This window comes from Diaphorina citri, unplaced genomic scaffold, assembly GCF_000475195.1.
Source record: "Diaphorina citri unplaced genomic scaffold, Diaci psyllid genome assembly version 1.1 scaffold1642, whole genome shotgun sequence".
Taxonomy (NCBI): Eukaryota; Metazoa; Arthropoda; class Insecta; order Hemiptera; family Psyllidae; genus Diaphorina; species Diaphorina citri.
Genome location: NW_007379068.1, coordinates 39,722 through 54,721, shown reverse-complemented (window position 1 = coordinate 54,721; position 15,000 = coordinate 39,722). Strand labels below are relative to the sequence as shown.

The following is a 15,000-nucleotide window of genomic DNA, read 5'->3' as shown; positions in this document are numbered from 1 at the left end:
GGCCGATATATAATTGGATGGGAGGCAAGGTGTATTTTCATCCCTGAAGTCCATTCAAAAAGGTTTCCCTCTCCCATCATCTAGCTTGAATGAGAATTCAAATCAGAGCAAAATTAATGACAATTATTTTGACTGTAGTTCAATAAATAAAATAGGAAAGAAGGACTAAGTAAAAAAGGGCTAAAAATTGACAGAGATACCCTAATGGTACAAACAACATAAAATTGAGTCGGCTTAGGATAAAGTTCGCCCTGGGGGGGAATTGAACCCGCCCGGGATTATATGGCAGATCCTCCAAACTAACTAGACTGGCAAAAAGCTGAGTTAGGATTGGACATTTTAATTTAGAAATTAGTGGAGATGTCAAACCTACCGTTCTTATGTTTGAGTTTTAACTCGGTGATTCTGCATTGTTTGTTCTACAATAACTCTCAAACGCGTCGCAGAATTTGACAAACACAGACGAAATTTGCTTAATTTATTTTGATTTATTGGCCCACTTAGGCTTTACAAGGACTCTATTTTCTCAATAAGTGCTACAGCTTATACTCCAGCAATGTCCTGGGAAAACGAGGATATCCGAGTGAGCGATGGTAAGAAAACCCGAACACACCCGATGATAGGATAGTAGCATTGGTAAGAAAATCCGAACACACCCGATGATAGGATAGTAGCATTGGTAAGAAAATCCGAACACACCCGATGATAGGATAGTAGCATCGGTAAGAAAATCCGAACACACCCGATCGTAGGATAATAGCATTGGTAGTACGGGGAGTCTGGTCAAGAGAAACACACCCTTCTACGTGAGGCCACCAAACGAGACTGCAATGCCAAAGATGAAGACGGGATGACTCCCACCTTGTGGGCAGCCTTCCAGGGCAACCTTGAAGCCCTGAGACTTCTTGTGGGGAGAGGGTAAGTCGAAAAATCACTTAGACCAGCCACTCACTATCAGGTAGACCTGACAGGTACACCTGAACAGGTCTGCCTCTCAGGTCATGGTACCTGATACCTGATGAGCACAAACACTAAGTCCGAGGGCCTATCTACACACAGGCTTATCTAAAAGGGGGGAAAAACACATGGCTGGGTCAGACAATGCTTTTGACAACTGGGCTTTTTTAGCCCAGTTGTCATAGAGACTTTTTTTTTCTGTCAGGTCATGGTACCTGATACCTGATGAGCACAAACACTAAGTCCGAGGGCCTATCTACACACAGGCTTATCTAAAAGGGGGGAAGAACACATGTGGCTAAGTCAGACAATGCTTTTGACAACTGGGCTTTTTTGGCCCAGTTGTCATAGATACTTTTTTTTCCATCCAAGATTGTCAAGGTCCGGTAAAAGTGACTTAAGAGTTGACCCAAAATCCCTAACATACATATGTGATATCTTAAATGATTAAATATCAATATCTTTCTTAATGTCTGAGACCCCATTTTACCCTGTCTGCCTAATCTTCCATTTTCAGAGGTGACCCAGAGAAGGCCAACTATCATTTCGGCCAAACGGCCCTCCATGTAGCGGCCGCTCGAGGCCATATGAACTGCGTTACGTTCCTAGTTGGGTTTGAGGCCAATCTTTGGGCCCTGGACCATGATTTGCATACCCCTATGGATCTAGCTGCCCTGGCTGGCCGGAAAGAGATTATTGAATACCTGGACAAGGCTTGCACCAAACAGGAGCTTGTAAATAAGTAAGTACCTAATAAGACTTATCGTAAATGTGTGTGTGCTAAGTCCAAACATAGTCCACTAGCCATCGATGGACTAATCGACATCGATCAACGGCCGGTCGACTATGTGGGGACACACCTGAAGGGCCGAAAATAAGAATGTGCAAAACTCTTGCGCTAATCTAGAGATTCTAGAGGGCACGGTTAGTCCAGTGGTAACGCGCTTGCTTGCCATCCAGAAGGTCCCGCGTTCGATCCCCACCATCAGCAAAAATTGGCACTTATATTATATTTAGATTGTAAATATTTAAAAGGGATCAAAACAACTAAGACAACTTTGTTCGTGTTCGTTCAAAAATAACGCTCCCATTTTTAAAATGTTCTTCGCAGGAAAAAAGTGGATATGAAGAAGGAGAAGGCCATCAAAGATGCTGAGAAACACCGGAAGAAATACGAGGAACGATTGAAGAAGGAAAGGGAGAGGGAGAAGAAGCAGATTAAGAAAGTTGAGAAGGAATATCTGGGACATAAAATCAATGAGGACACTCCTATACCTACCATCAAGTGAGTACCTCTTCACGGTGGAATCTGCCCGTTATGTGGGCCCCTCTTAGGCCAGCCACTTACTATCAGATAGGTAGACCTGACAGGCGGACCTGATCAGGCATACCTGTCAGGTCTTCCCGAGTTTCTGGCCTTGGGACTTCCCATCGGGGATAAGGTTCGCTTCGCCTAAGGAGGGATCGTGCTTCCCTGACTATAAAATTGGCACTTGATAAGTATTAGAACTAAATCTTAGATCAAAGAGGTTTGATAGAAGGAAAAGTAACTGCCGTCTTCTCGTCCCGAACACGAAGAGTGAAGGAGGATAGGACAGGAGAAAGCCAGCCGTTCCGCGCGAGAGTAAACATTTTCCGTTCAGGATAAAATCCGCTCTGGGCGGGAATCGAACCCGCTTAATTGACATTAATTTGATTGATTTTCATTTCAGCGGCTCCAAAAAGAACGGCTATCACCATCACCAGCATGAACCTCAGAATCAAACCTTCACTCAACTGGTGGGCGGTACAATGCAGAGGAAACCTAACAGCGGCGTGTCAGTAGGGGTAAAGAAGATCATAGACAGGAAACTGAAGAATGGTGGAAGTCATGGCAAGTCCACGGGTGGGGACGTTAGGGTGAGTGAAAGACCGCGGGTTTGAATCCCGTTAGAGGGGAGAGAATTGTTTTATTAGGTAATTTAAAATAAACGAGGCTGATACTACCACAAGAAAGGAGCCCAGATATTAATTATGCACTGAGAAAAAAACTAGGGTGCCGGCAGTCTAATCGGGTGACTGGGTTCCGGCACTCTAATATTGACCTCTATATCGGGAAGCTCGACACTATAATATAGCATTCCAACACCCTAAATCAGGGGAAGTAACCCAATAATAGAGCTGTTCCACCCTAAACTTGTGGCACCCTGTCACCATTTTTTTCCTCAGGGTGGGCGTCCAAAGGGTTTTAAAACCCCAATCCTTATAACACTGTGGGATTTTGATAAAATTTGACAAACCGGTAAACAAATTTGCTTCTTTTGGGTCCCATTGGACTTTTGGGGGCCCTCTTGTTTACACTGCGGGAGTGAAGGGACTTTTCAGTCTCATTCTAAGAAGGGTATACCTACGCTACGTACAAACGTACCTACATATTCTATCTCAATAAGGTTGGTCTACCTATAGTCCACAGTTCACCGAACACCGAGTTGTGAATTTTATTCTGATTTCTGTTGCAGGTGGATAGCAATGGCGTGACCAAATCAAAAGATTCTCAAATCATCTACGTCAATTCTTATGAGACTCAAAACGGAGGTAATCTTTCACGTTTCAATGAGGTTTGATAGAGGTACCTACTACCTAGCTATCTGTAACAACGAAGGTCTTGGGACTTGGGACTTATCGTCCGGAAATCGAAGAGAGAAGTGGAATAGGATAGGAGAAAACCAGCCGTTCCGAGAACGAACCTTATCTGTTTAGCATAAAGCTCGCACCGAGCGGAAATCGAATTCGCGACCCAGCGCTTTAAAGACAGGCACACCACCCTCCAAGCTAATTTTATTTAACAAATAAAGTTAATACTTTAACTGGGCTAGTGTTCCACTATTTTCTTGATTCAAGAGTTTCCTTTTCAAGCAAGTTGGGTACTTGAAGGCGGTATTTAAGTAGGTACATATTAATGTACCTACTTAGTATTGCCAACTCTGATGCACTTAACTAGATCTTTCTTCCATTTTAGGGAAGCGGGGCCGAATAACGGACGTGTTCGACACCCGGGAACTGTCGCGGTCCAAATCTCAGTCGGATATTCTCCAGATGTCCCATCAGCAGGACCACTTTGAGTACGGCAGCATATTCGACAGACCCGGGTTTGGAAGTGTGGCCTTCCGACAGAAGTGAGTTCCTTTTTCAAGAGATTTGATAGAGGGAACTGTAATTGCTAAAGTCTTATCGTCCCGAAATCGAAGAGAGAAGGAAGACAGGAGAAAGCCAGCCGTTCCGAGAACGAACAATCGTCCCGAAATCGAAGAGAGAAGGAAGACAGGATAGGAGAAAGCCAGCCGTTCCGAGAACGAACGTTATCCCTTCAGGATAAAATCCGCCCCGGGCGGGACCTACACGCGCTACCTTTCAAGCTAACGAGGCTGGCAGAACATTTTCCTTACAGATAATTTGACCACATAAAATCAGCTTTACATGGCTGAGGTTTTAAAGTACATACTGGTGCTTAGGTCCTATTGATGCTCATATCCAAGCACTGGCCTGGGCAATTCCCCTTTGAAAATCTTACCACGCATCACTGATTAATCTAATAACTTTTTCATTGTTATTTTAGTGTGAATGCAACACTGAATGGTATTCCAGTATCTCGAACAGAGGAGGATAGTAGCATTGGTAGTGCGGGGAGTCTGGTCAAGAGAAACACACCTAGTCATTTGTCCTGGGAAAACGAGGATATCCGAGTGAGCGATGGTAAGAAAACCCGAACAAACCCGATCATATCTTACGAGACAATTATTTTATTTATTATTATTATTTTACGAAGTTTGAAAGAGGGAACTGTATCAATGGAGGTCTTATCGTCCCGAAAGAGAAGAGAGACGGAAGACAGGATAGGAGAAAGCCAGCCGGTCCGAGATCGAACAGTATCCGTTCAGGATAAAATCCGCCCCGGGCGGGAATCGAACCCGTGGCCTAGCGTTTACAAGGCAGACGCGCTACCAACCAAGCTAACTAGACTAGTAATGGCAACTTTGTATCAGAACAGTAGGTTAAAATACATTTCTATTCTTCTTCTATTCTCTCTACTCTCGAAGTGTCGAGCTTCCTGAAATATTACCTACCTCCAGAACCCAGTCAGTCGATTGGTCTTCCGACACTCCATTTTTCTCAGGCTATGAAGTAGACCTAATCAGGTCCGCCGGTCAGGTCTACCTAATAGTGTGTGTGCTCATCAGGTATCAGGTAAATCTGACAAGCGGACCTTCTTAGCCGTACCTGTCAGGTCTACCTGATAGTGAGTGGCTGGCCTTAGTGGGCCTATCTCACTCCATTCTCTCGTCCTCTCTCTGTTACAGAAGAGAACTCTCAGTTGGACACCAAGTGGCTCGCCATGAAGAGGTTCCTAGTTGTGGCAGGCGTGGAAGAGTACACTTCCCAATTCCTATGTCAACGTATAGACCTGGACGCGTTGCTTATCCTGAGTGATGAGGACTTCAAGGAGTTGGGCATCCCGATGGGGCCCCGCAAGAAGCTGAGGAGAGCCCTGGATGAGCGGCGCCGAGATTTGGCCTGCCCCGGGGACTTTGTGGATAGCAAACTGTAGGGGGGGATTGAGGCGAAAGGTAACAGGTACTCCCTTTCAATCACCCACCAGGAATGGAGGCAAACTATTATTATAGGTTTCGGTTTTGATGTTAGAACACTTCCTCTATTCTGTCAGGAAATACATAAGTAGTTGGCGAGAAGACCTAGAGTGTCCTAGAGGTGTTTCCAGACATAGTCGACCGGCCGTGGATCGACGAGGTGAAACTATGTTGTCGAGGCAGTGTGGACGGTTCAGTCGACATCGATTGACGGCCGGTCGACTATGTGTTGATACACCTGAAGGTGTTAGTCCTCTTTAAAACGGACAGGGAAAAATAAATGCTAGGCCCGAGGTTTTGATGTGGCAATAGTCCGGACACCCATTTGTCAGGAAATAATTAGTTGGCGCAAATGACTTAAGGTGTTGGTCTCCTTTAAAGCGGACACGGAAAGCAAAGTAAGTCCCCTTTAAAAACAGTAAAATTGCTAGTTGCCAGCCTAGTTAGCTTAGTTGTCAAATAGAAAGCAAACTAACTAATCAAATTATCTACTTGCCAGCCTGGTTAGCTTAGTTGGTAGTGCGTCTGCCTTGTGAGCGCTAGGCCGCGGGTTCGATTCCCGCCCGGGGTGGATTTTATCCTGATGGGATAATGTTCGTTCTCGGAACGGCTGGCTTTTTCCTATCCTGTCTTCCTTCTCTCTTCGATTTCGGGACGATAAGACCATAGCAGTTACAGTTCCCTCTGTCAAACCTCCTAAAAAGAAAAAAAAATTGCTGGTTGCTAGGGCCTGATAAAATTTGGTGTTCTTACACTTCTTACTCAATCTCAAAATATTTTGGAGTGATTTTTGTAAATACAATAGTGTGTTGAAAAATTAAATCATGGTGTTTTCTCTTAGTCTTTAGTTCTTGCAGGTAGCACTAGCTACATAATAAATCAAGTAGGTACCTAAGAATTATCTTAATGGCTTTTCGTTACCAGAAGGTCCATCTTTCAACTGCTAAAAGGAAAAAGAAAGTGATTTTTGTAAATACAATAGTGTGTTGAAAAATTAAATCATGGTGTTTTCTCTTAGTCTTTAGTTCTTGCAGGTAGCACTAGCTATAATAAATCAAGTACCTACCTAAGAATTATCTTAATAGCTTTTCCTTACCAGAAGCAGAAGGTCCATCTTTCAACTGCTAAAAGGAAAAAGAAAAAGAGAAATCAAATAAAAATATCTAAGAAATTTTATAAATGTTGTTAAATACTAGTTAGGTATTTTATTTCTTTTTTTAATTTCATCTTTTTGTTTTAAAATGTTACATAAATAGGATTTTAATACTTATTTAAAAACTTTATACAGATTCTTTTTTTCTTTTTATAAATTTTGAACGGAGTTCGAAGATGTTTACGACAGATAGAGAGAAAGTAAAACAATATAAATCATAGAATAAACGCGAAAAAAATAAAAATATTAATAAATAAATATAGATAAATCTTATAAAATAGAGATGTTTTGTTATACTCTGACCAAAAGTGGTTTAACGTTTAACTTAACCCGCAAAGAATAGCGTCCAAAGGCGGAAGGGCCTTAATCGGGGTTTAAATGGAAGCATTTTTTTCACTTTGGATTCAATCTTTGCGCATGCGGCAATAGCACTTTGAATGCGTCACTTGCCAATGGCTCACTGAAGTTAAGCAACGTTACGAGTGGTTGGTAACCGAATGGGTGACCTCCTGGGTAATAGGGTGTTGCTGGTTTTTCCCGCCCCGCTCAGATAGTAGCTTGTCGCCAGATAGAGGAAAACTGTCGTCACTTTTTTTTTAAAGAGGTTTGACAAAGGGAACTGTAACTGCTATGGTCTTATCGTCCCGAAATCGAAGAGAGAAGGAAGACAGGATAGGAAAAAGCCAGCCGTTCCGAGAACGAACATTATCCCATCAGGATAAAATCCGCCCCGGGCGGAACCTCGGATGTTTGGACATAACAGTATCAACTTTCGGAACACTGTCTATCTTGACCTCTAGTGCAATAATATTGGGTGATTGTTTCGGTCGCAGGTAGGGTAAGTGTACCATTTATTCGCCCACCTAAAAAACGTACCATTTATTGGCCCACCTGCCCACATTTATTTTTCTAATTTTTGTTTTTATGACTACAATTTTTGAATAGCACTGGTTCGATAGTAGTCTTTAAGCCCTTTCTTTTGATGAAATTGGATCTTGAAAAAGTTCGTCGAGTTCAGACTTATGTGGCGTATGGTACAGGTGGGCCAATAAATGGTACGTTTTTTAGGTGGGCGAATAAATGGTACACTTACCCTATTTTGACTGTAGTTAATAAAATAGGGAAGAAGGGCTAAGTAAAAAAGGGCTAAAAATTGACAGAGATACCCTATCGGAACAATCAACATAAAATTGAGGGGTTTTCTGTAGAAAAGACTGCTGTCCTTACGAGGGGGAAAATCAAACCATCCTGGGTAATAAATTGACTACTATTTCAAAGGCCTTTTACAGAAAATCCCTTAAAGTCGTGGTTATGTACCGGGTTGGGTTAGGCAAGGTTGGTAAACTAACCTTGTTTTTAAGTTACCACTCCCTTGACAAACTGTAGAAACAATATCCTGTCTTAACTAGTCCGAATCCAACCCAACCCAACCCAACCCGGTACATAACTACGACCTAATTCATGTGAAGCACCAATAAGGGTGGGAAGATAATCTGAGAATACAATATGGATATTGATATGACTATAAAATAGCTTTTCGTTGGCAAAACGTTTACATTTGGCCCTGGAACGATTTTTTATTGGTCAAAACCTTTAAATGACTTTCTCTATTTAGACAGCAGAGTCATCTTTAGAGGCCTTTTCTTAGCACACCGAGGCCTCGCAGAAAAAGTGTCCCTAAAGAAAAAAGGACCCTAGGATCATAAAGCTGCTTTGGATCTTATTCATTAGAACCAATGAAAAGAAAAGGAGGGGGAAAGACAAGGAAAAGAGTAGTAAAGAACCAACCTCAGTGGTGCAAGTGAGAATACAATATGGATATTGATATGACTATAAAATAGCTTTTCGTTGGCAAAACGTTTACATTTGGCCCTGGAACGATTTTTTATTAGTCAAAACCTTATGACTTTCTCTATTTAAACAGCAGAGTCATCTTTAGAGGCCTTTTCTTAGCACACCGAGGCCTCGCAGAAAAAGTGTCCCTAAAGAAAAAAGGACCCTAGGATCATAAAGCTGCTTTGGATCTTATTCATTAGAACCAATGAAAAGAAAAGGAGCGGGAAAGACAAGGAAAAGAGTAGTAAAGAACCAACCTCAGTGGTGCAGTGGTTAACAGCATTCCAGGGCAACCTGGAAGCCCTGAGACTTCTTGTGGGGAGAGGGTAAGTCGAAAAATCACTTAGGCCAGCCACTCACTATCAGGTAGACCTGACAGGTACACCTGAACAGGTCTGCCTGTCAGACTTATGTGGCGTATGGTACAGGTGGGCCAATAAATGGTACGTTTTTTAGGTGGGCGAATAAATGGTACACTTACCCTATTTTGACTGTAGTTAATAAAATAGGGAAGAAGGGCTAAGTAAAAAAGGGCTAAAAATTGACAGAGATACCCTATCGGAACAATCAACATAAAATTGAGGGGTTTTCTGTAGAAAAGACTGCTGTCCTTACGAGGGGGAAAATCAAATCATCCAGGGTAATAAATTGACTACTATTTCAAAGGCCTTTTACAGAAAATCCCTTAAAGTCGTGGTTACGTACCGGCTTGGGTTAGGCAAGGTTGGTAAACTAACCTTGTTTTGAAGTTACCACTCCTCCCTTGACAAACTGTAGAAACAATATCCTGTCTTAACTAGTCCGAATCCAACCCAACCCAGTACATAACTACGACCTAATTCATGTGAAGCACCAAAAAGGGTGATTTGCCAAAAGTTAGGTCACACTATTAAAATACAAGTAGCTTTATTATTTATTTATTTATTATTATTTTTTTTTTCGAGAGGGACCAATTTAACTAGTTAATAAAAGTCAAAGTTCTATTATAATAACTGAGCGATTGGTAAGTAGGTAGTACTTGTGAAACAGGTATCTTACCATTTGACATGGGAGAACTGGGAGCACTAACGCTGAAAACAGAAAGAAGAGGGAAAAATGCATTAGAATAATCAAACAGGTTGAGAGGTATTTAGAGAAATAAATAAATAAAAAGGCTCTTCCGTTGATTTTTTTAAGGAGGTTTGACAGAGGGAACTGTAACTGCTAAAGGTCTTATCGTCCCGAAATCGAAGAGAGAAGGAAGACAGGATAGGAGAAAACCAGCTGTCCAGAGAACGAACATTATCCCTTCAGGATACAATCCGCCTCGAGCGGGAATTGAACCCGCGGCCTAGCGCTTACAAGGCAGACACGCTAACAATCAAGGACAAAAATTAACTCGTGAATTGCTGAATTGGCGAGTGGGGTTTCCGAGGCAAAAGGTGTAGAAGAAAAAGAAAACTTCCGTTGGTCCTCATTTTTCCTGCTCTATGACTTTGAAACATCACCCAAGTAAGCGCAACTGATCTATTCAAGTTACCTATTCATAGGTTCGAGGAATGCAATTGCTTTCTAGGTAATGCGAAAATTTCAAAGGTTACTTTACATGTTGTTCTGTGAATAGCAGTATAGTAATTATGTATTTACTGCACTTTATATTGCACATACCTACCAAGAGCTAGCAAAAGGGAGGGAGGAGGAAGGAGAGGAGAGGAAGGGAGGGAGGGAAAGAGAGACATAAAAGGGAACGAAAGAAGTGAAACCGAAGGTTGAGAGGAGGGGACTCAATAAGGGGAGAGTAGGAGGGATAAGGGAATAGAGAAAGGGGAGAAGGATTGTAAGAGGAAGAGGGGAGGAGATTTTTAATATATGCATGGATTGGCTACCCGCTGAGAGAGAGAGAAAAAAGACAGGATAGGAGAAAGCCAGCCGTTCCGAGAACGAACATTATCCCATCAGGATAAAATCCGCCTCGGGCGGGAATCGAGCCCGCGGCCTAGCGCTTACAAGGCAGACGCACTACCAACTAAGCTAACTAGGCTGGCTCAACTTCAGTGATCCTTCAGAAACTGGTGCATTCAACATGCTATCGTTGCTCTGCTGGCTACGACAGTATTAGGTACTTAGGCCACTCACTATCAGGTGGACCTGACCAGGTGTACCTGTCAGATCAACCTGATTAGGAGTGGCCGACTTTAGTTACTTACTCAGGATGATAGCAAATGGCGAATGGTTTCTTGATGATCTCAAACTTGGTGGGGGCCTGCCCCTGGCCATTGCAGAGGGTAAACAGGAAGGCCTTCTCAGAGGGGATATAGTGGCCTTTGCTATTGATGTGAGTCCCCCAGGGTACATCGCTGAAACCGCCACAGATCTCGCGCGGTTCTCGATCATTCTGGCGGGAAGAAAACAAATATATATAAAAAAATCAAATCGTGAATTTATTTGTGTTAAACCAGAGTCTTTTCACAACCTTTGTGGGTATCTCCTTTTACTAGGTGCCTCCTTTGAGTCCTTTGCAATCAATGCCCATATTTCAATTATCTTTTTACACTGGTAATGCCGCCACTGCTCGCTACTCGATTAAAGTATAGGTACTCAATTGTACTCACGAGGCTGAATGCACCACGAAATCCAAGCACAGATCCGAAAAAACTTCCACCTACGGGAATCGAACCCGGGACCTCCGGCGTGCAAGCCTAGTGTGATACCCACTCGGCCATTGATGTTAGTTCTCTCTCTCTCTCTCTCTCTCTCTCTCTCTCTCTCTCTCTCTCTCTCTCTCTCTCTCTCTCTCTTTCTTCTTCTTCTTTCTGTCTTTCTTTCTTTTTTTCTGTCTTCCTTTCTTTCTTTCTGTCTTTCTTTCTTTTTTTCTTTCTGTCTTCCTTTCTTTTTTTCCTTCTGTCTTCCTTTCTTTCTTTTTTTTTTCTTTCTGTCTTCCTTTCTTTCTTTTTTCTTTCTGTCTACCTTTCTTTCTTTTTTTTCTTTCTTTCTTTTTTCTTTCTGTCTTCCTTTCTTTCTTTCTTTTTTTCTTTCTGTCTTCCTTTCTTTTTTTCCTTCTGTCTTCCTTTCTTTCTTTTTTTTTTCTTTCTGTCTTCCTTTCTTTCTTTTTTCTTTCTGTCTACCTTTCTTTCTTTTTTTTCTTTCTTTCTTTTTTCTTTCTGTCTTCCTTTCTTTCTTTCTTTTTTCTTTCTGTCTTTCTTTCTTTTTCTTCTTCTTATGAAAAGAAACGAATAGGGTAGGCAGTAGGCATACTCACGGTTACTATAACATAGGTGGGAGCCACGCCGTCGCAATGTCGATGGAATGCCTCTGCCGAATACCCGTGACTTGAAGCCCGGTATACCAGCCGCCAAACCTGCTTGCTGTTACCGTACCTGAAACAACGAGCGTGGTTAAAACTTGGATGGGTGACGGTGTGAGGAGAAATGGGAAGTGAAAATTAGGCTTAAAAACTTCGAACCCGGGACCTTCCCCGTGCGAGCCTAGTGTGATACCCACTCGACCATTCCTACAATCAAGTACGGGGCCGAGAAAAATTGAATCTGGGTATTTTTCTATTCTACCGATAAATTGTGAATTTTTAGCTTAATCCCTTTTTAGGGATGATTTCGACCTTATAAAAAGATTGCCAGCCTAGTTAGCTTATTTGGTAGAGCGTCTGCCTTGTAAACGCTAGGCTTACAGTTTTAACACTCTTCAAACTAATAGGTATGTAAAAGTTTCAACTCCAAAAACTTTCAACTCTAAATAAATTTATTCTTACAGTTTTAACACTCTTCAAACTAATAGGTATGTAAAAGTTTCAACTCCAAAAACTTTCAACTCTAAATAAATTTATTCCATAAATAATAAAAACCTACTCGAATATTGAAATAACTTGAGCATATTACGGAACTTTTGTACATACCTCTCCAAATTGACGTTTTCAGTCGAATTCCAGAAGCGGCATAGAAAGTTAGGACAAGAGAATCATAAGTGGAATAAAATGACCCATACATTTTCGTCTTGATTTTACTCGAATATTGAAATAACTTGAGCATATTACGGAACTTTTGTACATAGCTCTCCAAATTGACGTTTTCAGTCGAATTCCAGAAGCGGCGTTTTTTTTTCGAGAGGGACCAATTTAACTAGTTAATAAAAGTCAAAGTTCTATTATAATAACTGAGCGATTGGTAAGTAGATAGTACTTGTGAAACAGGTAACTTACCATTTGACATGGGAGAACTGGGAGCACTAACGCTGAAAGCAGAAAGAAAAGGGAAAAATGCATTGGAATAATCAAACAGGTTGAGAAATATTTAGAAAAATAAATAAATAAAAAGGTTCTTCCGTTGATTTTTTTTAAGGAGGTTTGACAGAGGGAACTGTAACTGCTAAGGTTACAGTTTTTATCGTCCCGAAATCGAAGAGAGAAGAAATACAGGATAGGATAAAGCCAGCCATTCCGAGAACGAATATTATCCCTTCAGGATACAATCCGCCTCGAGCGGGAATCGAACCCGCGGTCTAGCGCTTACAAGGCAGACACGCTAACACTCGTGAATTGCTGAATTGGCGAGTGGGGTTTTCGAAGCAAAAGGCCAATTTTTCGAGAGAAATTACCAGTTCACTGCCAATTTTCAATCATATCTAAAGGGTAGTCTGATAGAGTACCTAAATGGTCAAAGAGTACTCTCGGTTTGAAACCGAGGGATCGCAGTTCGATTCCCAGCAGTGAAAAAATTTCGGTACTCACTTGGTGGTAGAATTGGAGAGGGTTTTTGGCGGTGAATTTGGTTGCAGCTGTTTCTTGAGCGTGTAAGAATTTCTTTGAAGTGGTTAACACGGTGGACTTCGGATCTGGAGGTTATTAGTTCGAGTCCAAGTCAAGTCATAAAAATTAGCGAGGTGTAGGTATTATTTGGGGAACGACATTTGTGACAAGCATTTAGGCTAAACACAATTAAAATTCCCTAATGAAAAAAAGAGTCAATATATTAAAAGAGGTAAAATATTTGACAAATGAACAGGAAAAAAGTAGAAAGTAGGTAAAAGACATTCCCCAAATTAGACAAAAACATTCTGGTCTTTTCCAGTTAATTTAGGGTGCCCGCTCAGTGAAGAAAATTACTGAGAGCACATCTTTAATATGGCATCTTTTGAAAATAAAATAAAAACAAATGCATGTTTTTCCCAGGAAAATATCTTTGTTTTGTTAACCTCTTAGGTCTATGATTCAATTATTATTTTACGTACTTCTACAAAACTACAAACGTATACACAAGTTTTCGTTCATCTGACACACAGGTTTGAGCACAACAAGTTCTATAACAAACAGTTCTAAATCTCTTCGAACTTCATAGTTCTATAACTTACAGTTTTACGTATACACAAGTTTTCGTTCATCTGACACACAGGTTTGAACACAACAAGTTCTATAACAAACAGTTCTAAATCTCTTCGAACTTCAAAGTTCTATAACTTACAGTTTTAACACTCTTCAAACTAATGGGTATGTATGTTAACACCAAAGACTCACTAAAGTTTCAACTCCAAAAACTCTAAACTCTAAATAAAGTCATTTATTTATCTACTATGGCTTCCATCTCTGCATATACCTGTACAAAACAAGGGGAAGTTATGTTAATGTAATGCCATGGGAATGGGGGAAATGTTCAAATACCAATGTACGATACTTGATAGAAAGCCAATGTACGATACTTGAAACTGGGTACATCGCTTACTTTCCCCGAGTTCATTTGATAAATCAACTTTTCAAGAAGTTTCTGAGATCAAAAAGAGGAGGGCAGGGATAAGGCCGGCCAGTTACGCTCCGATTACGACTGTCAGACAGGTCTGTTCGAACTGGGCTTGAGTGGCCGACCTAAGAGAAAGCAAGGCCCTTTCCGAAGATACAGTTCGCTCCGGGCGGGAATCGACCCAGCGACCTAGCGCTTACAAGACAGGTGAGCTGCCAACCAAGCTGACTAGGCTGTCCTGAAAATCTCGTAACTGTACTTTACTTTGGCCTACAAATACTTACTTTGCTTAACCAATACTTACTTTGCCTAACCAATACTTACTTTGCCCTACCAATGCTTACTTTGCCTAACCAATACTTACTTTGCCTAGGGAATAGCAGTATAGTAATTATGTATTTACTGCACTTTATATTGCACATACCTCCCAAGAGCTAGCAAAAAGGAGGGAGGGAGGGAGAGAGAGAGGAGAGAGAGATGGAGGAGGGAGGGAGACGTTTAATATATGCATGGATTGGCTACCCGCTGAGAGAGAAAAAAGAGAGAAAGGGAGAGAGAGAGAGGGAGGGGGAGAGAGAGAGGAGGAAGGGGGAGGGAGACTTTAATATATGCATGGATTGGCTACCCGCTGAGAGAGAGAGAAAAAAGAGAAAGGGAGGGAGATAAAGAGAAAGAAAGAAAAGGGACAGAGAGAAGAGGAAGGAAG

At 41.6% G+C, this 15,000-nt stretch overlaps 1 protein-coding gene across 1 annotated transcript; it reads left to right on the top strand.

The window, feature by feature from the left end:
* The first annotated feature begins 556 nt into the window (after nucleotides 1-556).
* LOC103516684 (Usher syndrome type-1G protein homolog) lies at nucleotides 557-6,028 on the top strand. The gene is made up of 9 exons (XM_008481665.3): nucleotides 557-593; nucleotides 789-918; nucleotides 1,475-1,699; nucleotides 2,069-2,242; nucleotides 2,670-2,856; nucleotides 3,456-3,531; nucleotides 3,956-4,112; nucleotides 4,553-4,689; nucleotides 5,295-6,028. The coding sequence occupies exons 1-9, from the start codon at nucleotides 557-559 to the stop codon at nucleotides 5,540-5,542; spliced, it is 1,371 nt and encodes a 456-aa protein (XP_008479887.1). The 3' UTR covers nucleotides 5,543-6,028.
* Nucleotides 6,029-15,000: the final 8,972 nt, after the last annotated feature.

What these genes read in the sequence shown, in the direction of transcription:
- LOC103516684 (XM_008481665.3), top strand. Translation starts at nt 557, where the DNA reads ATGTCCTGGGAAAACGAGGATATCCGAGTGAGCGATG. An exon ending in GGATATCCGAGTGAGCGATG is followed by an intron (nt 594 to 788) that starts GTAAGAAAACCC and finishes AGTCTGGTCAAG; the next exon opens with AGAAACACACCCTTCTACGT. An exon ending in AGTGTGGCCTTCCGACAGAA is followed by an intron (nt 4,113 to 4,552) that starts GTGAGTTCCTTT and finishes TTGTTATTTTAG; the next exon opens with TGTGAATGCAACACTGAATG.